Source organism: Sciurus carolinensis, chromosome 2 (assembly GCF_902686445.1).
Source record: "Sciurus carolinensis chromosome 2, mSciCar1.2, whole genome shotgun sequence".
Lineage (NCBI taxonomy): Eukaryota > Metazoa > Chordata > Mammalia > Rodentia > Sciuridae > Sciurus > Sciurus carolinensis.
The window spans coordinates 22,381,153-22,402,942 of record NC_062214.1 but is presented as its reverse complement, the minus strand read 5'-3'; the positions used below and the strand labels follow the sequence as shown (position 1 = coordinate 22,402,942).

Genomic DNA, 21,790 nt, shown 5'->3' with positions numbered 1-21,790 from the left:
TTCAAAAGAACTATTGATATCTGAGAACAAACACATATTCTTATTTTCATGGCTTTGAGCCCAAAGGATTGTTCTTTATTTACACTCACACAGTTCACAGTATGGACCCCAAAACTACACCTTTATCACAGTCCTTATCTTTAAAACCAATACCTTTTTACATATTGTGAGCACGACTCTGATTCAATCCCTAACACAGCAAAAATATCTTTGACATTGAGTTTCGATTCTGACCTAGAGAGACAAAACACAGCAACATTTTTACCTCTTGGTAAAAGTTTTATTGAAGAACTTTGTGTGTGTGTGAGTGTTATATATGTGTATTGCTGAGGATCAAACCCTGGGCCTCCTGCAGGCCAAGCAAGTGCTCTACCACTGGACTACACCTCCAAAACTGAAGATTTTTACGGGGGAGGAGATGGAGGGTATTTTGGAGACTTTGAAGGAAATTTTCATAAAAACTAAAGACTTTGTTATTATTTAAAGCCTCCTAGTTAAGAAATACATGCTATGAATAAACTTTTTCCCTCAGTATTAAAGACTGAACCCAGAGCATTCCACCACTGAGCTACATCCCCAATCCCTATTTATTTATTTATTTATCGGTACTAGGGATTGAATCCAGGGGTGCTTAACCACTGAGCAATATCCCCAGCCCTTTTTTAAAAATATTTTTTTTAGATGTTGATAGACCTTTATTTTTATTCATTTATTTATATGCAGTGCTGAGAATTGAACCCAGTGCCTCACACATGCTAGGCAAGAGCTCTACCACTGAGCCACAACCCTAGCACCCCCAGCCCTTTTTTGTACTTTATTTAGAAACAGGGTCTGAGCAAGTTGCTTAGGGCCTCATTAAGTTGCTGAGACTGGCTTTGAACTTGCAATCCTCCTGCCTTAGCCTCTTGAGCCCCTGGGATCCTTTTTATCTTTTAAGAGGAGGTCTACCTAGGTTGCCTAGGCTGGCCTCAATCAAATTTGCAATTCTCCTGTCTCAGTCTGCAGAGTAGCTAGGATTACAGGCATTCTCCACTACACCCAACTACGCTGTTTTGTTTTTGTTTTTAAGAATCACCAGCTGTCCCAGTCCTTGGCCTATACCCAAAGGACTTAAAATCAGCATACTACAGAGATAAAGCCACATCAATATTCATAGCTGCTCAATTCACAATAGCAGATTGTGGAACCAACCTAGATGTCCTTCAATTGATGAATGAATAAAGAAACTGTGATACACACACACACGCACGCACACACACACACACACACACACACACACACACACACACTCAATGGAATATTACTCAGCCATAAAGAATGATAAAATTATGGCATTTGCAGGCAAATGGATGAAATTGGAGAATATCATGCTAAGTGAGATAAGCCAATCTCAAAAAACCAAAGGACAAATGATCTCACTGATAAGCAGATGATGACACATAATGGGGGGTGGGAGGGGTTAGTGTTAGGGTTAGGGTTAGTGTTAGGGTTAGGGAGTCGGGCAAGAATGGAGAAGGACTGTATAGAGGGAAAAGAGGGGTGGGAAGGGTAGGGGGGGAAGGGAAAAAATAACAGAATGAATCAAACAACATTACCCTATGTAAATTTATGATTACACAAATGGTATGCCTTTACTCCATGTACAAACGGAGAGACAACATGTATCCCATTTGTTTACAATAAAAAAAAAGAATCAATCAAATAATTCCATCAGAAAATGGGAAAACCTGGGGGGAAGAACAATAAAATTGCCAGTAAAGGAAATGGTTTCTCATTTCTTTTTCTTCCAATATTTAAGACTAACATGGTAAACAAATATCCTCAGAATAAAAAGGATATCTCCCTGTCCCACTTTTTAAAATACTTATTCTGGGCCTCCAAAGCTGTCTTCTTTCATTCTTTAGATATTTACTGGGCACCTATTCAGCCCAGTCAAGAGGCAATTACAGGTATTTTGGAGAATACAAAGAGGAATACATGTGATTTTGTCCCCAGGAATTACCTGGAAGACTGTCAACATAAATAAATGATCATGATACAAAATAAGAGTAAGTGCCTGAAGAAAGGCACATGAAAATTATTACAGTGCTTGCAGCTAAGGGAAACGGACTGGTTTCCAGTTTGGTGAAGGCATTGGGGCTGGAGTGTTGGGGCAGTCTAGGTGTATGCACCAAATGAACAGACACAAGACAGGAACAGCAAGACATTCAGCCTGGCTGGAGGGAAGAGTATGTGAAGCAAGGATGGAATGTGATGGTCACTGAGTGCTTACTAAGTGCCTGGCAGATGTGCTAGAAAGTTTCACATATTGAAGGTTCAAGAACTAGAGAGGAAACGAGTTTGCAGAGATAGTCTGGAGTGTGATCATGGAGAACCTTGCAATGTAAAACACTGGTTCTGAAAAGCTAAGCAGAAGTTAACAAAGGAGTTCAGTTTAGTTCACAGCTCCAGCACCTTTTCCTTCTGCACTATTCCATCAAGCAGCTCTGCTATGGTGAGAGGAGACCAGGAGATGAAAGGAGCTCATCCTTATTCTGTCATGCTGCTATCAAGAAATCATCTGAACTCTTGCTGAGGCAACGGGCATGCCAGGGACCACTGATAGGATAAATTGTAATTTCTTAACTACAGCTCACTCCCACGCCTTCCCACCTCTGCCTCCATGGCTTGGAAAGCTTAAACCTGCTCATTGTAAGCCACAAGGTGGAGATGTCTGGCAGAGCAAAACTGAGAGGAAGTCATTTAGCCAGCCTAAGGTTACCATTAACACTTTGAGCCACTGCCTTGAGCTAATTTTTATGTTTGTTATTTAAGTTTGGTTGAAATGTCACAAATGGAAAAATTAAGTAAAGCACCCCGGTTAGCCACAAGACTGGACACACCTGGCTGCAAACCCAGCAAAAGAAACTTACTTCATTAGTAGGAGAAGCAGAGAGTGAAATTTACATCTGAAATCTGCCTGCACCAGGAGAAAGTGCTGAGGCCAAAGGCGCTGTCTGTTTTTACAGCTGTGTCAAGTCTTAGTTCTTACTCTTACCAACACTCAAGAGTGCGGCAAGAGCCCAAGGAAAAATGGTCTCCAACCTCTTCAGCTGCAACTCAGCTCACAAAGGTTTTTAAGAACCAGTTAATGAAATAAAACAAGACCAGATGAGGAGGTATAATGAACTTTATTTCCACAGCTAATTTATATGTTTAAATCCCAAATAATGTTTTTTTTTAAAGACAGAACACTTTAAATTATTGATGTGATTTTGGAAACCTCAAATTTAACACTTGCTTTTTATACCAATTTCACTGATGATATATGAGTCTGCCCCATTTTTGCAACAGTTGGGCTCCTAAAAAACTGATAAAAAGCAAACTTTGGTAAAATGAAAGTTTTCCCACCTATATGAAACTAGAACTCTAATGTCAAAGGAGTTCTTGATTCAAATTTCTGGTTCATCAGTTCACCACTGGTTCTCATGGTTCTTGATCTTACCCACACCAATCCACTCAAAGTAATGGCCTGTAAGAATTCTTTCACATAAGAAAAATCACCACTAGGTTGATCTGCTTCATAAATTTTACTTGTTATATCAGTTTTCTTACAGAGGTATAACTGAGATGCCAAATAACAGAGATAGATTTGCAAATCACCACCTTCAAATCACAGGCCTTCAAAACTGAAAAGAAACTTGGAAATCATGTAGTTAGACCCATCACCACTTGCTGCCTTTTTTTTTTTTTTTTTTTTAATAAAGAAACTGAGGCACAGAAGATACGAAAAGGAAAGATTTACCAGTCAAGGCGAGTACCAGGCCAGACTGGCTCCATGTTACCTACTACTTTTCCACAGTCACGTGTCCCATTTCTTCAGGTCATATACTCACAGAATACTGACATTCCCTCTACTCACACACAACTCAGACGTGGTTAATGTACAATTGTCTTGCCTACATAAAGGGTGTCTGTTTAAAAAAATAATAATAATAAATAAAGGATGTCTGTTTATGCCACAAGGTTGGAAAGGGTGGGATCAAGTCAATTATAATAGAAAAGCAATAACAGTAATTCCTCAACTCTTCCAAATCTCTCTTATTTTAAAATCATTGTTTTTTATTTATAGTCTTTGTAACTAAATCAGAGTTTAGGCACTGCTCTTCATGAAGGCAGTTTAAGAACCTGTACTATGGGAGTCACCTACAGCCTTGCTCTTCAGAGTGTTGCTGCCTCCTCTCCCATCCTGCACCACTAGCAACATTGGCACAACTTAGAAGCTTTTAAGAAATGTTAGGCGTGGTGGTACATGCCTATAATCAGCAACTCACAGGAGGCTGAGGCAGGAGGATTCAGTGACCTAGCAAGATTCTGCCTCAAATTTTTTTTAAAAGGATGTGGGGTATAGATCAGTGGTAGAGTGCCCCTGGGTTCAATTCCCAGTACAAAAACAAAACAAAAATCACCTCTCTGACTTCATCCCCAAATCCACTGAATCAGAATCTGTATTTTAATTTTAATAAGAGCCTCAGGTGAACTATAGGCACATTAAAGTCTGAGAAACACTGATCTAAAACACTTCCTTTCAGGGCAGCAACCTATCTAGAACAATCCAGATAGAAAAAAAAAATGGTTGAAGAAAATGGGGGCATGCTAATTCCTATAGGACTGCACTGAAGTACAGACTAACAAATCAGGCATGGTTTATCTGAACGATAAGATAACTTTAAAATAGAATTCCAGAGGCTGAAGTTCAATTTACTCATTCATTCTCACAAATATTCATTCAATGTGTACTGCATAAGCAAAAAACTGAATAAGATAGCTTCCTGCTTTTATAAAGCCTACAGTTAAATAGAAGGGACATTACAAAAAAGTAACACAGGAGAAGTTGGGGTTGTGGCTCAGTGTTAGAGCACTTGCCTACAACACATGAGGCCCTGGGTTTGATCCTCAGCACCACATAAAAATAAAGATATTGTGTCCACCTACAACTAAAAAAAATACATTAAAAAAAAGTAACACAGGAGAGGGCTCAAAGTGTTGAATACTGTGATAAAGAAATATATGAAAGTCCAGAAGGAAATCCACGGAAGTGGGGGACAATGAAAAGATTCCTGTGGTCCAGGAGTCAGCAATTTATGGCTTACTAAGCTATGCAGGATGGGACAACTGTGGTCCACATGGCTCCGGTGGCCAAACTTCCAGCAGAGTTTAGTCAACAGTGATAAGAAAAACAAGTTCACTAATAGAAGAGCTACTACATGATCAAGTGGCTGGCAGTGAGCCAAGGCTTTGACTGGCCAGGGGGTATCACTGGTCATCATTAAGTGGGGTGCTTTGAGGCTGCCAACACTACCCATGTCCACTGTCTGCTGCCATGGGACCACATATTGAATACTTGAGGGCATGTGGAACTGTCAGCTCCATAAATAGCTTAAAGGCTGCTGATCTCACTCAATAGCCAAGATAACTGACAGGCACAACAGTGAGAAAAATGAAAATGGAACCAAAGACAATTACAAAGAGAGTCTGAAACTGATTTCAAAATGATGATGATGATGATGATTATAGCAGTTAAAACTTTAATATGTGTTAGCATTTTCTAAGAATGAATAGAAAATGCCAATGTCTGTTGTCCCAGGGAATGGCATATAAATATCAATGAAAATACTTAGGGAAACCCATGTTTGCCAGACTTCCTATAGATGCAGCTCCTTCAAGGACGTGAGAATCTGAAAAAACCCTCAACCCAGGTTCCCAAGAGGCAACCATCCACCCATGATGTAGTTTCAAAGACTACAACTTTACACACAGAATAAGCACAAAATGCCAACAGACAATAGCACAGGAGTGTGTAAAAATAGTTACAATAAATAAAAGTAAAACATGCAGCTAGGAAAGAAAGTTGCATATAAGTACATAAAAAAACACACCCACACACTACAAATTTTCTATAGATAGCACAGGAAAGAGTCTTAAAAGATACAAGCCAAAATGGAAATGGTGGTAACTTCATGGAAGGAGATAAATGGCCAGGAATGAGATTGATGATTAAAGAAATTTTAGCCTTAGTTAAAACATTCTGAATTTAAAAAATAAGTGTAAAGTAAAAACATATCTAATATATATTCAATATATACTCAATAATATATATTAGTGAAAAAGAATACAGTACATAGTATAAGCCCATCTGTGTTATGTTAAAAGAATATACATTTATGTATATATATTTGTATTTGTATAGAAAATACTATAAGGGGCTGGAGAGATAGCTCAGTCGGTAGAGTGCTTGCCTTGTAAGCACAAGGCCCTGGGTTCGATCCCCAGCACCCAAAAAAAAAAAAAAAAAAAAAAAGAATAAGAAAATACTATAAGAATATATAACAATTCTAAACTATGGTTACTTTTGGGGAGTTGAATTAAGAAAAAGACACTTGTTTTTTACATTAAGCACTTTCTACTGCTTGTTTTTATTCTATGAGCATATATGACTTTTTCTAATAAACTAAACCATTTTGTGACTCAGTCATATGGTTCTCCCAAGCTGGAAGATAACAAAATAGAAATAACAAGGAACTATGAGCTATTAAAACATGGTCTAGAGACAAAGTATAATAACTGCTTCTCAGTCTTGTGGTTAGATCAAGTATGGAGATAAAAAAATATACAAAATTACTATTTATATAACTAACAGTACTCCAATGTTTTGGTTTCATTTTTCTATTGTCATCACATTCCTGGTGACATGCATACCATATACTCTTCTTTCTGAGGCTAATTTTTAAAAAATATTTTTTAGTTGTCAATGGACCTTTATTTATTCATATGCAGTCCTAAGAATTGAACCCAGTGCCTCACACGTACTAGGCAAGCACTTCACTACTGAGCCACAACGCCACTCTGAGGCTAATTATTAAATGTACTGATATATGTTTTCAATGGATAGTCTGCTCAAGTTTTCTATGTTGCTAGTGATCAAGGAGCTTGCTTTTTTAATTCCTGAGGACAGTGCAGGAACTGAAATATTTGTACCATGATCTTTATATCAGAACTGGCTCAAATATTACATTAGTGTCAAAAGCAAAGTGTCTTTAAACTGGATTAGCATTTGATTCTCTTCTTCCACCAATCCCATCCCTTCTATCACCATGATTTGGGTTGTGTAACCCCTCTCCATATCCAGGATGTCCTCACACTGACAAATCACAATAATGTGTACAAACACATAAAGTATCTGTAGTGTGTCAGTCTCAACAGAGGTAGAAAAAGTAACTCCAACTGAACTGCCTCTTGATATCAGGCACTATTTCACAGAAATCCAAAAGGAAGGCCATTCTAAAAGAGATCAAATCCCACACTCCAGTCAGGCAATCCCTCACCAGAGTTGTCCATGTCCAGATCTGATAGCAAGCACTTACCCCCATGACTCTGCCACGCTGCTCAACATCTTCCCACATAAAATGAACTATGATACGACACATATATTTCCCACTCCGACCTTCCTGCTTCATTCGGACTAGACACATCCTGGTGGGAAGAAGACACAGAGAGTCACTGGCTGTTTGGCATTGTTCACACCTTACATTTTCATCAGAGTGATTTTAGCAAAGGGCACTGAATCAAGGAACTGGAAGTGAGCTTTTGTAGAAATGTTTATTCAGGTACAATGCAGATATTATAAAGTGTATCAACCTTAAGTGTACAGCTTGATGAATTTTTACAGACTATTACCCATGAAAGCATTACCCAGATGGATACGAATTATTTAGAGCATCTCAGAAGGCTCCCTCACACATGGAAGAGACCACATTTAGTTGTGAGAAGGTAAACAAATTTAAACCCTCCATTTTACTGATGGAAATATAGTCCTAAAGAAGAAAAGTAATTTGCCTGACACCACAAAAATCATCTATTTACTGAGTAGAGAACTATGCTGCCCTATAGTAGCCACTAGAAATCTGTGACTATAGGGCACTTTAAATGTGACTAGTCCAAAGACTTTGAAGATTTAGTTCAAGAAAAAGAATATAAAATAACTGATTTTTTTTGTTTTCATGTTGAAATAATATTTCAGATGAGTTAAATAAAATCTATTATTAAATTAATTTCACTTTTTGCTCTTTGCTTTTAAAAATGCAACAGGGCACAGTGGTACACCTGTAACCCCAATAACTTGGGAAGCTGAGGCAGGAGGATTTTGAGTTCAAACCCAGCCTTAGCAACTTAGTGAGGCCTTAAACAACTCAGAGAGACCCTGTTTCTAATAAAATATAAAAAAGGGCTGGGGATGTGGCTCAGTAGTTAAGCATCCGTGGGTTCACTCCCTGGTACCAAAAAGAAATGTAGCTACTACAAAATTTTAAATTACAGGTATACCTTGCACTGTATTTCTGTTGAATAACACTTGTCTAGAACATAGATCACAGAAAGTATTATAATTATATTTTTTTTAAATATTAAATTGTTTCACCCAGTAGATGTAAGTTATACTGAAGACAAAGATTAAGCCTGGGTTTTTTCAACATTGTATCTCTAGGACTTAAGTGCAGAAGACAGTCAACAGATATGTGCTGAATAAATAAATGAATAAAAAGAAGGCCAAGTTTAGGGCCCTTTCCCTATTCCACATAGCCTAAGTAGATGGTTCTCTGCATAGGACCTCATATATAAATATAAAAGTTATAATTTATTAACAAATAAATATTATATTTAATTATACAAGAATAAATGCAAGATCACCAACTTCTCAAATTGGTTCTTAAACCATACTGATTTCTACTATCATTAATTATTAAGTAGCTACAAAAGACCAGTCACCTAAAAGACAATTCCTGCTGTACTTATGGAATGCTTAGTCTAAACTAACAATTCTCTCTCCAAATGCAATTAATCCTGCCCATTAAAATCTACTAGCAACAGCATGGTACAATGGAATGATTCCAGCGTGGCATGCCTCAACATCTCAGTTCATGACCAAGATGGAGAAAGAAAACATACCTATCAAATCGCCAAATGACAAGAAGCTGGACAGAAAAACAAATATGCCAGATGACAAGCATGAGCCAAAAATATTTCAACAAGGCTATGTCAGTGGCTGAATCTAACAAGAGGACTTAAGTTTAGTCCTGTGCTTGAGTCTAAAGAACAAGTACAGAGGTACAAAGATAGATGAGATACAATTACCTATGTATGAAAACGTTGAAAAGGTTAAGTTGACCATGCTCAATAGGAGTCAAGAGGATAATGATGTTGCCTCCCAAATTAAAGTGATTTTAGATATAGCAGTGGAATTATATGTTTAATGTGCAAATTGAGACTTTGGTTCTACTCAGCACAGATCAGAATCTACTTGGAATAGTAGAATCTACTGACTACAGTTTTGAACATTATATTTTAAGAGACAAAAGGATACAATTAGATGGGAAGAATAAGTTCTGGTATTCCATTGCACAGTAAGACAATAATGTATGACATATTCCAAACAGCTAGAAGAGAGATTTTGAATGTTCTCACCCTGAAGAAATGGTATATGAGGTGATGGATATGCTAATTACTGACTTGATTACTACACAATGTAACAAGTATCAAAATATGACATTATACCCCATAAATATGTACAATTATGTGTGAATTAAAAATAAAATTTAGAGAGAAGAGGAAGGGATAAAAATAAAAAGGCATCTAAGTTGGAGAAAATAGGAAAGGGGCCTTAAACATTATAAGGAAGTGATTTGACTATTCATCCAAGAGTCTGAATTAAAACCAAGGGGTGGGGGCTGGGGAGATAGCTCAGTCGGTAGAGTGCTTGCCTTGCAAGCACAAGGCCCTGGGTTTGATCCCCAGTACCCAAAAAAAAACAAACAAAAAAAAAAAAAAAACAAGGGGTGGAGCCAGGTGTAGAAGTACACACCTGTAATCCCAGCGGCTCAGGAGTCTGAGTCAGGAGGATCACAAGTTCAAAGCCAGCCTCAGCAACAATGAGATGCTAAGCAATTCAGTGAGACCCTGTCTCTAAATAAAATACAAAACAGGGTTGGGGATGTGGCTCAGTGGTTGAGTACCCCTGAGTTCAATCCTCATTAATACCCCCCCAAAAGAAACACCCCCAAAACCAAGGGTAGGTCATAAAGGGAGAAAGATTTACTCAACAGTGAACAATAAGATTTGAAAGCTAGCTGGGCATTTTGGTGCATGCCTATAATCCCAACGATTTGGGAGGGTGAGATAGGAGGTTTCTAAGTTCAAGGGCAGCCTCAGCAACTTAATAGGACCTTCAGCAACTTAGTGAGACACTGTCTCAAAATAAAAAATAATAAGGGCTGGGGATGTGGCTCAACAGTTAAGTGCCCCTGGGTTCAATCCCCAGTACCCACCCCAAAAAAGGACTTGAATGATGGAATCAACGACTGACCTCAAAAAGTAGAGTATTTGCCCCTTACTGAAAAAATTTGTTGGGAATGCAGTTCAAAGAAGGCTGACTACCTGATCTCTAATGTGATTCAATGTTAGAATTCTTTATTTGTAACCTCTAAATTTCTAAACTTGAACCCAATTAGTGTCTAAGAAATAACACTTTGAGACAATAATAAAACAAGTTATGGAAAAAGATTGGTCTACTTCATATGACACAGGACATATTCCAAGGTAGAAACAAACTGGGGAAAAGTTCAACAGTTCTTTCTCACAAGACTTTTCTAAAAGTTAATCAAATCACTCAAGTCTGCCTCTCACCTGAAAAGACACTGTGTGTTTTGATGCTTAACTGTCGTCAGAGGCCAATTCATCAACAGCAATAATGAGGTAATGGAATTCTTCATTTATTTGAAAATTCTGTAGTTTGTTAATACACCTGCCCTCTGAGGTTTAAAAGGCATGGATTTTCTCAGACCATAAACTTTCTAACTGTATCAACATGGGGTGAGGGGTTTTGGGTTTCATAGCACAGCTCATTCTATAGGTCTTATAGATAACAGTTGCTCAAATGGTTGAAAAGATAACACAAAATGAAGACACTCTCAAGGTGACTGACAATTCATCCGATGAACATAAATTGAGCACCTACTGCATGGAGGTATATGACTGGTGTGTAGGTATTACAGTGATGGGTAAAACTAGAACCCAACTTTCAAGGAGCAGTTTGCCTCCTTGGGGAAGTAACATATGCCACATGCAAACAGCCCTAAAAGACAATGTGATAAGTATTCCAAGAGAAAGTGCAATGGAGTTTGAGAGGATTACTTTTGACAGGGACCAGAGAAAACTTCATGGAAAAGGAAACATAATACCTGGCACTTAGAAGAATAAGCTGAAGTTGGATAAGTAGAGACAAAAGAAAAAGGGACTTTCCAGGACTGGAGATGTAGCTGAGAGTTAGAGCATTTGCCTAGCATTTGCAAGACCCTGGGTTCAACCCCCAACACGGGGGGGGGGGGGGGACTTTCCAACAGATAGAATATTAAAAGCAAAGGCAGGGCTTTTAATGTTAAGGGAAGAGGTCAACACATGTTAAGGGAAAAATGAATACCTAGATGTGTGGGGGTGGGCAGGGTATAGGAAACAGGAAAGTGGATCTAGAAAAGTCATGAAGGGCTTTGAAATGTCATACTAAGAAGAAGTCTGGATTCTCCTATTTAAGGAGATCACAGTGAGCCACTGGAATAAGAGATGTAGTAAAATTAGCATCTTGGTATTCAGAACAGATGAGAGCAAATTAGAAGTTAGCCCTTTTTTCCTAGCCTCAGCCCTGCAATTAAATATTAATGTCACTAGGGCTAGAAAATGACAACTTTGGTGAATACTTGCTTTAAAAGAACAATGGTAATCAGAATTATCTGATCCAAAAAGACACACTAAAGACAGCACTGCCTTCTGAGAAATATGTAATCAGCAAAGTTAGTTAAAAACTGCACCTAACAGTTTAGAAAATATGAATTGAAGACTGTAAATGCAAGGAGGGAAAATTTGAATTGAATTGTTTTGAATAAAACAATGCACCAATTAGTTCAATGGATACTTCATTGATACAAAACACTTTCAAATATAAAGCTCTATAGCAAATTTCATCACTACAGAGTTTAAGTTTTAAAACCAAACCAGGAGGGGCTGGGACTGTAGCTCAGTGTTAAGAGTGCTTGCCTAGCATGTGTGAGGCACTAGGTTCAATCCTCAGCACCACAAAATATAAATAAATAAAATAAAGGTATTGTGGTCATCATAACTAAAAAAAAAAAAAAAAAAAATTTAAATCAGTAATCATTTCTCCTAACAGCAACAAGAGTACTGATGATTCCCATGAATTCTAGGAAAATAAGATTCCAATCCTCAGGGATGTCCAATTGCCAACATAATATTCAGTTATTTAAAAGCTTAATTAATTTTTGCCCTAAGTTTGTGAATCACTTTCTTTAGCTAGTGAAGGACAGAAAAATAGTCCTATTGTGAAGAACATTTGTGTTTATCCTGTTCAAGGGAAAAGCAGAGCTGAAGGCTGGGCCCACATCTGGACAGCCAGCCTCCTGGGAAGTCCAGACAAGAGGTTGAAGGCCAATTCCTAGACCCTTGACCTTGAAGTTTATCACATTCAGTCTACTCCTTTCTCTGTTAGCAACTGTTGTGAACAGGTAATATGTGCACAAGGTAATAAAAACAAAGTCTTCTTGCTACTTTCCTCCCCCAGCCAATCACAGTAACTAGTTTCTTAAGAATCCTTCCTGGGTGAATGTGTATTCCTTTTACATAAATGGTAGTTTCTTTTCTTTCCCTTTTCTCACAATGGTAACATTCTATACACACTATCCTTGCATTGAGAAACACTTTATAAGCTACCATGTAAGATGGAAGTGAAGAAAACTCAATTACAACTCTGTTTCATTCACAGATACCATAGTTGTCCCAATGGAGTTTTTTATGAACACCAGAGATAACAGACTCTTACTAATTTATTAACAATTTTAGGGTAACATCTGATCTAGGCTAAATTCAGTTCATCTGGCAATTTTTCCTATTCTAAAAATGACTAAGAAAGAAAAAAAAAGTAACAAGAGCTATAATTAACAGCTAATGCATCTGTGTGCCAGACACCTGGCTAAGGGCTTTGGACATGTTTCATTTAATCTTTACAACTCTATGAGGCTGGTATTTCCTACAGTCTCCATTTCACAGCTGATAAAACCAAGTCCTAGTAGCCTGTTCATATGTCAAAGCTATGATCTGAATCTACACAATCTGATCCCACAATCATACTAGGTTTTGATTGTTTGCCTCCTTTAACAACTAGAACAAACCTGCCAGAATCCCTTTACTGTATTTTTCCTTTAATCTTCACAAGGGCAGTAATTTAAGCTTCAAAATATGTATCACATTAGAAATAGCATATCAGAAGGGAAAAGACTAGCTAACTTGAGGCAAGCATACCTATAACAACAAAATACAGCCAGCATGAGGGTGCACACTTGGAGTCCCAACTACTCAGGAGGTTGCAGTGGGAGGATCACTGGAGCCCAAGAGTTGGAGACCAGCCTGGGTAATACATGAGAACTTGTTTCAAAACAAAACAAAACAAAAAGTAACTGCTGACTGTCTAACAGGAAAGTGGTAAATTAAAATTTTATTTGAAATAGATACATACACACAAAAATGGCACAGCAATTAAAGTGCAATAGGATAGAGTAAACCTACCCACTGCAACTCAAGAACAACAGTATGGCAAAATACAGTTACAAGTTACCAGGACTGGGGCTGGGGATATAGCTCAGCAGTAGAGTGCCCCTGGGTTCAATCCCCATATGGCAAAAAATTAATTAATTAATTTAATTAAAGAGAGAGAGAATGGGGCTTGGCTGAGTACAACGGTAGAGCACTTGCCTAGCATGCATGAGGCCCTGGGTCCAGCCCATTACTGCCAAAAAAAGAGGAAACAAAACGAAACACCAGAAGTTACTAGGGCAGCCTGACCATCCAGGGAAGATTAAGGCATGTTGGAAGGTGAAAGGAAAATGAATAAAGCAAATTCAAAATGGTTAACCCAACAAAGATTCCAGGATCCTAGTTCCAACTGCAAAATGAAGTCAACACTTGCCACACCCTGACCATACAACAATAACATTTAAGTCATTAGTAAGCTAGCCAACAATTGAGAGTACCAGTTTTGTTTTTTTTAATGTGTGTATGAGTGTGTTACCAAGGATTGAACCACAGGGTTCACATATGCTATACAAGGGCTCTATCACTGAGCTATATTTCCAGTCCTTTCTATTTTTTATTTTGAGACAGTCTAAGTCACCTAGGCTAGTCTTAAACTTGCAAACCTCCTGCCTCAGCCTCCTGAGTCACTGGGATTCTAGGTCAACAATACTAGGTTCAAACAAAAGAACAGAACAGCTCTACTTCAATTCATACTGTGGATGCATTCCTCATAATAAATGTTTGTGTTAAATGTTGACAGGTCAAATCATATTTTGCCATTGAGTCAACTTCATAATTCCAGTGCTCTTTTAGAGGGGGGTCTTCCTTGCCCCCCATAAAAACTGCTCTTAAGAATGCAAAATAGAGTTGGGCACAGTGGAGTACACGAATATAGCATGTACAAGGTCCTGGGTTCAATCCCCAGCGGGGGAGGGTAAAAAAAAGAATGCAAAATAAGCAATAAAAAGAGATTAACAAGAAGATCCTAGTATTAATTAATCATTCATTTAACAAGTATTTACTACGCACCTATTCTGAATATAGACTTAATCTGTTCATAAATTATTCTGTTTAGGAGCAATTCTAATTGCTCCTCCCAAGTTTGATGTTCTTAAACCCACAATTTATCATTGAAGTTTTAAGCTTCATGGTTCTATCCTGTCTCTCAGTGATCCCAGTGGCTCATAAATAATACTGATCTCTTTTTACATATAAGGAAGGCAAATAACCAGCTAGCAAAGTAAAGGAAAAAGAGGAGTGTTCAAACCTTCAATTTGATGGTTCCCTAACCTCTCTAAAAGGCAAAGCAGAGAGACAGGAGACAAAGGAAGAAAAACTCACTACCTAGGAGTCTCAAATAATAAAAGGTTAAAGACATCACCTCTGCTTTGTGACATAATAATGCTGAGTACTATCACTTATTAAGTCCTCTAATATAAAACTTGATATACTTATATTCATTCTCACAATCAACAAAATCATTAATCCATTTTAAATGTCCCCATTTCACAGAGAAGAAAACCTAAGAGCTTAAGTAACTTAAAGTCCCGCAGAGGAAAAGGAAGAATTAGAATGAAGCCTCAGCTTCCTTCCACCCAGACAGGCCACAGTGTCTCCCATACCATTTCCTCCATTTGGTAACAGCACAACACCAAGAGTCTCTTCCCACTAAATAAGACAACTGGTAAAAACAACAACACTGTCTGCAGAGTTAAAAGGAATGGGAGTGTTTCCTAGGCACAACTTCCTTCTCTTGGCCTCAGTCTGCAAGGGAAGAATTCCTGTTATTCTTGATGCTGACCTCCTGCCACGTATTGGCAGCTCTGAGCATCCTGTCTCACTCGCTCTGTTTGGGCCCTCTGACAATGCCAGTTGTATTCTGGCCTTACTTTGCCCACATGGTAGTTTATGACCTGCTTCAAGGGGATTTGATTTTGAATTGAATGAAAATCAGTGGGCGCTTGGGCGGGTTTGTCACACTGGCTGCTATGAAGGAATCCCAAAAGGGACTTTTTCAAAAAGCTTGTTTCCCTTACTCTGTCACCAGCCAAGGCCAAGAAAGCAGAGCCTACATGGCCACACTCAAGCCCTAGCAGTGTGCTAATGAATGGTTCATTTATTTGTGAGTTGGCACGCTGACTCTTTCCCAGGGCTATGTACATGGCTATCTCCATCTGGTTTCCTAAACTCCCTCTCCACAAAGTCTAATCATTCCAGGGGGAGCATGGGTCAATAAGACAATCTGTAAGCAAACAGATAAGTGTGGGGAGGCATTTTCTGGGGTCATCTCACCCAACAATGAGCCACCTCTAAGAGCTACACCTGTGGCCTGCCTGTTGGATCCACCAAGAAGAACAAGCTCTTGGGTAGCAGGAACCAGTGCACTTAAGTAATACAAAGCTGATAAAACGCTCCTGCACAGGTCTTTGATTTGGGGCACAAAGGGGGAAGCTACAGTGTGGGTATGTGAACAGAGCAACTCTGGCTGCGGGGAGGAGAAAGAGGATGTGCACAAGGCCAGGGAACACCATATATGGCAGGTCTAGATTGCTGGAATCTGGCAGGAGCCTAAATGCCCTACAACTACATCAAAACTGCCTTGGTAGTTTTAAAGAGCCCCCTGCAAAGGCTGCCAGCATCTGCCTGGGCAGTTCTCTGGCTGGACTGAGACTGGGACTCATCTGCTTTTCAACCCCTTCCATCCCCACACTTTACTTCCTTTTCTTCTTTCCCAGAGCCTTCTTTCCTTCAGCTTATAAAATATTCTGGTCCCCATCTTAAAATAAAAAGGAACAAAATGCTTCCCCACCATCCTATTTTCCCTCTAGTGATCATCTTATCTTTCTTTCTTACTTGAAACTTCTTAAAAAGTAGTTTACAGGGGCTGGGGAGATAGCTCAGTTGGTAGAGTGCTTGCCTTGCAAGCACAAGGCCCTGGGTTCAATTCCCCAGCACTGCCAAAAACAAAAACAAAAACAAAAACAAAAAGTAGTTTACAATGACTTCTTCCCCTCCTAATAATTCCTCAAGCTCATATCCTGTGGTCCTAGCCCCCAGAAGACCAATGCAAGTGCTCTCCCCAACCAGTTCAGGCACTTCCCCTGCTCCCACGTGATCGGTATATCATGATCCCTATACTTTTTCCAGGACTTACCAGGACATAGAAGTAGAGTGCCCACCATATAGCTGGGGATGAGTAAGTGCCTACTATTCTGTTCATATTCAGAGGAAGAGACCCCCAGCCCCTTGGCCACCAAGAGAGGACACTGAAGCAGGAAGCAAAGAATTGCAGAGGAGCAGTTCACATAGTCAGCTTTGAATTTGTCTCAGATCTTCTAGTGCTGATTAAGTGGACTGTGAGAAATCCACAATTGCCAAAACTGTCTTCCCATTTGTAAAATGAGGAAATTGGATATGATGTGTGGTTTTTAAAGTATCATCTGAGTTTCCATGGAGGTACTTAAGGGCCCCTTTACAGTAAGAATGTTGTGTACCTCCTTCAATTCAAGTATCAATCCTTTTATCCATTTATATAACTGATTGAGCATAGATTTCACTTTTTTTCTTTATTTTTTTCTTTATTGTACACAAATGGGATATATGTTGTTTCTTAATTTGTACATGGCGCAAAGGCATACCATTTGTGTAATCATAAATTTACATAGGGTAATGTTTGATTCATTCTGTTATTTTTTTCCCTTCCCCCCACCCCTCCCACCCCTCTTTTCCCTCTATACAGTCCTTCCCTCCTCCATTCTTGCCCCCCTCCCTAAACCCAACTCCAACCCTAACACTAACTCTTCCCACCCCCCATTATGTGTCCTCATCCACTTATTAGCGATATCATTCTTCCTTTGGTTTTTTGAGATTGGCTTATCTCACTTAGCATGATATTCTCCAGTTTCATCCATTTGCCTGCAAATGCCATAATTTTATCATTCTTTATGGCAGAGTAATATTCCATTGTATATATATACCACATTTTCTTTATCCATTCATCAATTGAAGGACATCTAGGTTGGTTCCACAATCTGGCTATTGTGAACTGAGCAGCTATGAACATTGATGTGGCTGTATCTCTGTAATATGCTGATTTTAGATCCTTTGGGTATAGGCCAAGGAGTGGGATAGCTGGGTCAAATGGTGGTTCCATTCCAAGTTTTCTAAGGAGTCTCCATACTGCTTTCCAGAGTGGCTGCACTAATTTGCAGCCCCACCAGCAATGTATGAGTATACCTTTCTCCCCACATCCTCGCCAACACCTGTTGTTGCTTGTATTCTTGATAATCGCCATTCTAATTGGGGTGAGATGGAATCTTAGGGTGGTTTTGATTTGCATTTCTCTTATTACTAGAGATGCTGAACATTTTTCCATATGTTTGTTGATTGCTTGTAGATCTTCTTCTGTGAAGTGTCTATTCATTTCCTTAGCCCATTTGTCAATTGGATTACTTGCATTCTTGGTGTAGAGTTTTTTGAGTTCTTTATAGATTCTGGAGATTAGTGCTCTATCTGAAGTATGAGTGGCAAATATTTTCTCCCACTCTTTAGGCTCTTTCTTTGCATTGCTGATAGTTTCCTTTGCTGAGAGAAAACGTTTTAGTTTGAATCTATCCCAGTTATTAATTCTTGCTTTTATTTCTTGTGCTATTGGAGTCCTGTTGAGGAAGTCTGGTCCTAAGCCAACATGTTGAAGCTCTGGACCTACCTTTTCTTCTATAAGATGCAAGGTCTCTGGTCTGATTCCGAGATCCTTAATCCATTTTGAGTTTAGTTTTGTGCATGGTGAGAGATATGGGTTTAGTTTCATTCTGTTGCATATGGATTTCCAATTCTCCCAGCACCATTTGTTGAAGAGGCTATCTTTTCTCCATTGCATATTTTTGGAACCTTTGTCTAGTATGAGAAAATTGTATTTATTTGGGTTTGTGTCCATGTCCTCTATTCTGTACCATTGATCCACCTTTCTATTTTGGTACCAATACCATGCCGTTTTTGTTACTATTGCTTTGTAGTAGAGTTGAAGATCTGGTATTGCGATACCCCCTGCTTCACTCTTTCTGCCAAGTATTGCTTTAGCTATTCTGGGTTTTTTATTCTTCCAGATGAATTTCATAATTTCTTGCTCTATTTCTGTAAGGTACATCATTGGGATTTTAATTGGAATTGCATTGAATCTGTATAGCACTTTTGGTAGTATGGCCATTTTGACAATATTAATTCTTCCTATCCAAGAACATGGGAGATCTTTCCATCTTCTGAGGTTTTCTTTAATTTCTTTCTTTAGTGTTCTGTAGTTCTCATTGTGGAGGTCTTTCACCTCTTTTGTGAGATTGATTCCCAAGTATTTTATTTTTTTCGATGCTATTGTGAATGGGGTAGTTTTCCTAATTTCTCTTTCTGAAGATTCATCGCTTACATATAGAAATGCCTTAGATTTATGTGCATTGATCTTATATCCCGCTACTTTACTGAATTCACTTATGAGATCTAACAGTTTTCTGGTGGAATTTCCTGGTTCCTCTAAGTATACAATCATATCATCAGCAAATAGGGATAGTTTGAGTTCTTCTCTTCCTACTCGTATCCCTTTAATTTCTTTGGTCTGTCTAATTGCTCTGGCTAGTGTTTCAAGGACGATATTGAATAGAAGTGGTGAAAGAGGGCATCCCTGCCTTGTTCCAGTTTTTAGAGGGAATGCTTTCAGTTTTTCACCATTTAGAATAATATTAGCCATGGGCTTAGCGTAGATGGCCTTTACAATGTTAAGGAATGTTCCCACTATCCCTATTTTTTCTAGTGTTTTGAGCATGAAGGGATGCTGTATTTTATCAAATGCTTTTTCTGCATCTATCGAAATAATCATGTGATTCTTGACTTTAAGTCTATTGATATGGTGAATTACATTTATTGATTTCCTGATGTTGAACCAACTTTGCATCCCTGGGATGAAACCCACTTGATAATGGTGCACTATCTTTTTAATATGTTTTTGTATGCGATTTGCTAAAATTTTGTTGAGAATTTTTACGTCGATGTTCATTAAGGATATTGTTCTGAAATTTTCTTTCCTCGATGTGTCTTTGTCTGGTTTAGGTATCAGGGTAATATTGGCTTCATAGAATGAGTTTGGGAGGGTTCCCTCCTCTTCTATTTTATGGAATACTTTGAGAAGTATTGGAATGAGCTCTTCTTTAAAAGTTTTGTAGAACTCGGCTGAGAACCCATCTGGTCCTGGACTTTTCTTTCTTGGTAGGCTTTTGATGACTTCTTCTATTTCATTACTTGAAATTGGTCTATTTAAATTGTGTATGTCCTCCTCGTTCAGTTTAGGCAATTCATATGTCTCTAGAAACCTGTTGATGTCTTCGAAATTTTCTCTTTTGTTGGAGTATAGATTTTCAAAATAGCTTCTAATTATATTTTGTATTTCAGTCGTGTCTGTTGTGATATTTCCTTGTTCATTCCGAATTTTAGTGATTTGGGTTTTCTCTCGTCTTCTCTTTGTTAGTGTGGCTAAAGGTTTATCAATTTTGTTTATTTTTTCGAAGAACCAACTATTTATTTTGTCAATTTTTTGTATTGTTTCTTTTGTTTCAATTTCGTTGATTTCAGCTCTGAGTTTGACTATTTCCTGTCTTCTACTAATTTTGGTGTTGGTCTGTTCTTTTTCTAGGGCTTTGAGCTGTAGTGTTAGGTCATTTATTTTTTGAGTTTTACTTCTTTTATTAAATGCGCTCCATGAAATAAATCTTCCTCTAAGTACTGCTTTCATAGTGTCCCAGAGATTTTGATATGATGTTTTTTTGTTCTCGTTTACCTCTAAGAATTTTTTATTTTCCTTCCTAATATCTTTTGTTATCCATTCATCATATAATAGCATATTGTTTAATCTCCAGGTGTTGGAGTAGTTTCTGTTTTTTACTCTTTCATTTATTTCTAACTTCAATCCATTATGATCTGATAGAATACAAGGTAGTGTCTCTATCTTCTTGTATTTGCTAACAGTAGCTTTGTGGCATAATATATGGTCTATTTTAGAGAAGGATCCATGTGCTGCTGAGAAGAAAGTGTATTCGTTCTTGGTTGGATGGTATATTCTATAAATGTCTGTTAAGTCTAAATTATTGATTGTGTTATTGAGATCTATGGTTTCTTTGTTCAATTTTTGTTTGGAAGATATGCCCAGTGGTGAGAGAGGCGTGTTAAAATCACCTAGAATTATTGTGTTATGGTCTATTTGGTTTCTAAAATTGAGAAGGATGTGTTTAACATACATGGATGAGCCACTGTTTGGGGCATAGATGTTTATGATTGTTATATCTTGCTGATTTATGCTTCCCTTAAGCAGTATGAAATGTCCTTCCTTATCCCTTCTGACTAACATTGGCTTGAAGTCCACATTATCTGAAATGAGGATGGATACTCCAGCTTTTTTGCTGAGTCCATGTGCATGGTATGTTTTTCCCCATCCTTTCACCTTTAGTCTATGGGTATCTCTTTCTATGAGGTGAGTCTCTTGCAGGCAACATATTGTTGGATCTTTCTTTTTAATCCAATCTGCCAGTCTATGTCTTTTGATTGATGAATTCAGGCCATTAACATTCAGGGTTATTATTGAGATATGATTTGTATTCCCGGTCATTTGGTTCATATTTAAAATTTTATTTATTTATTTATTTATTTTTTGACACATCTTGGTTCCCCCTTTATTTGACAGTTCCTTTAGGATAATTCCTCCCTTTGCTGATTTGCTTCTTTGTTTTTTATTTCTTCCTCATGAAATATTTTGCCGAGAATGTTCTGTAATGCTGGCTTTCTTTTTGTAAATTCTTTTAGCTTTTGTTTATCATGGAAAGATTTTATTTCATCATCAAATTTGAAGGTAAGCTTTGCTGAGTATAAGATTCTTGGTTGGCATCCATTTTCTTTCAGAGCTTGAAAAATGTTGTTCCAGGCCCTTCTAGCTTTTAGGGTCTGGATTGAAAAATCTGCTGATATCCGTATTGGTTTCCCCCTGAATGTAATTTGGTTCTTTTCTCTCACAGCCTTTAAAATTCTGTCTTTATTTTGTATGTTAGGTATTTTCATTATAATGTGCCTTGGTGTGGGTCTGTTGTAA

At 38.1% G+C, this 21,790-nt stretch overlaps 1 protein-coding gene across 2 annotated transcripts in view; it reads right to left on the bottom strand.

Annotated features, from left to right (window-relative positions):
* The window catches only part of LOC124977695 (ubiquinol-cytochrome-c reductase complex assembly factor 1), a 100,856-nt gene that overhangs the window by 41,706 nt on the left and 37,360 nt on the right, over nt 1–21,790 (bottom strand). For both annotated transcript variants that reach the window (XM_047541435.1, XM_047541436.1), the window contains exon 7: nt 7,404–7,512. In XM_047541435.1, coding sequence (XP_047397391.1) covers nt 7,404–7,512 — 109 coding nt within the window. The remainder of the gene's footprint in view (nt 1–7,403; nt 7,513–21,790) is intronic.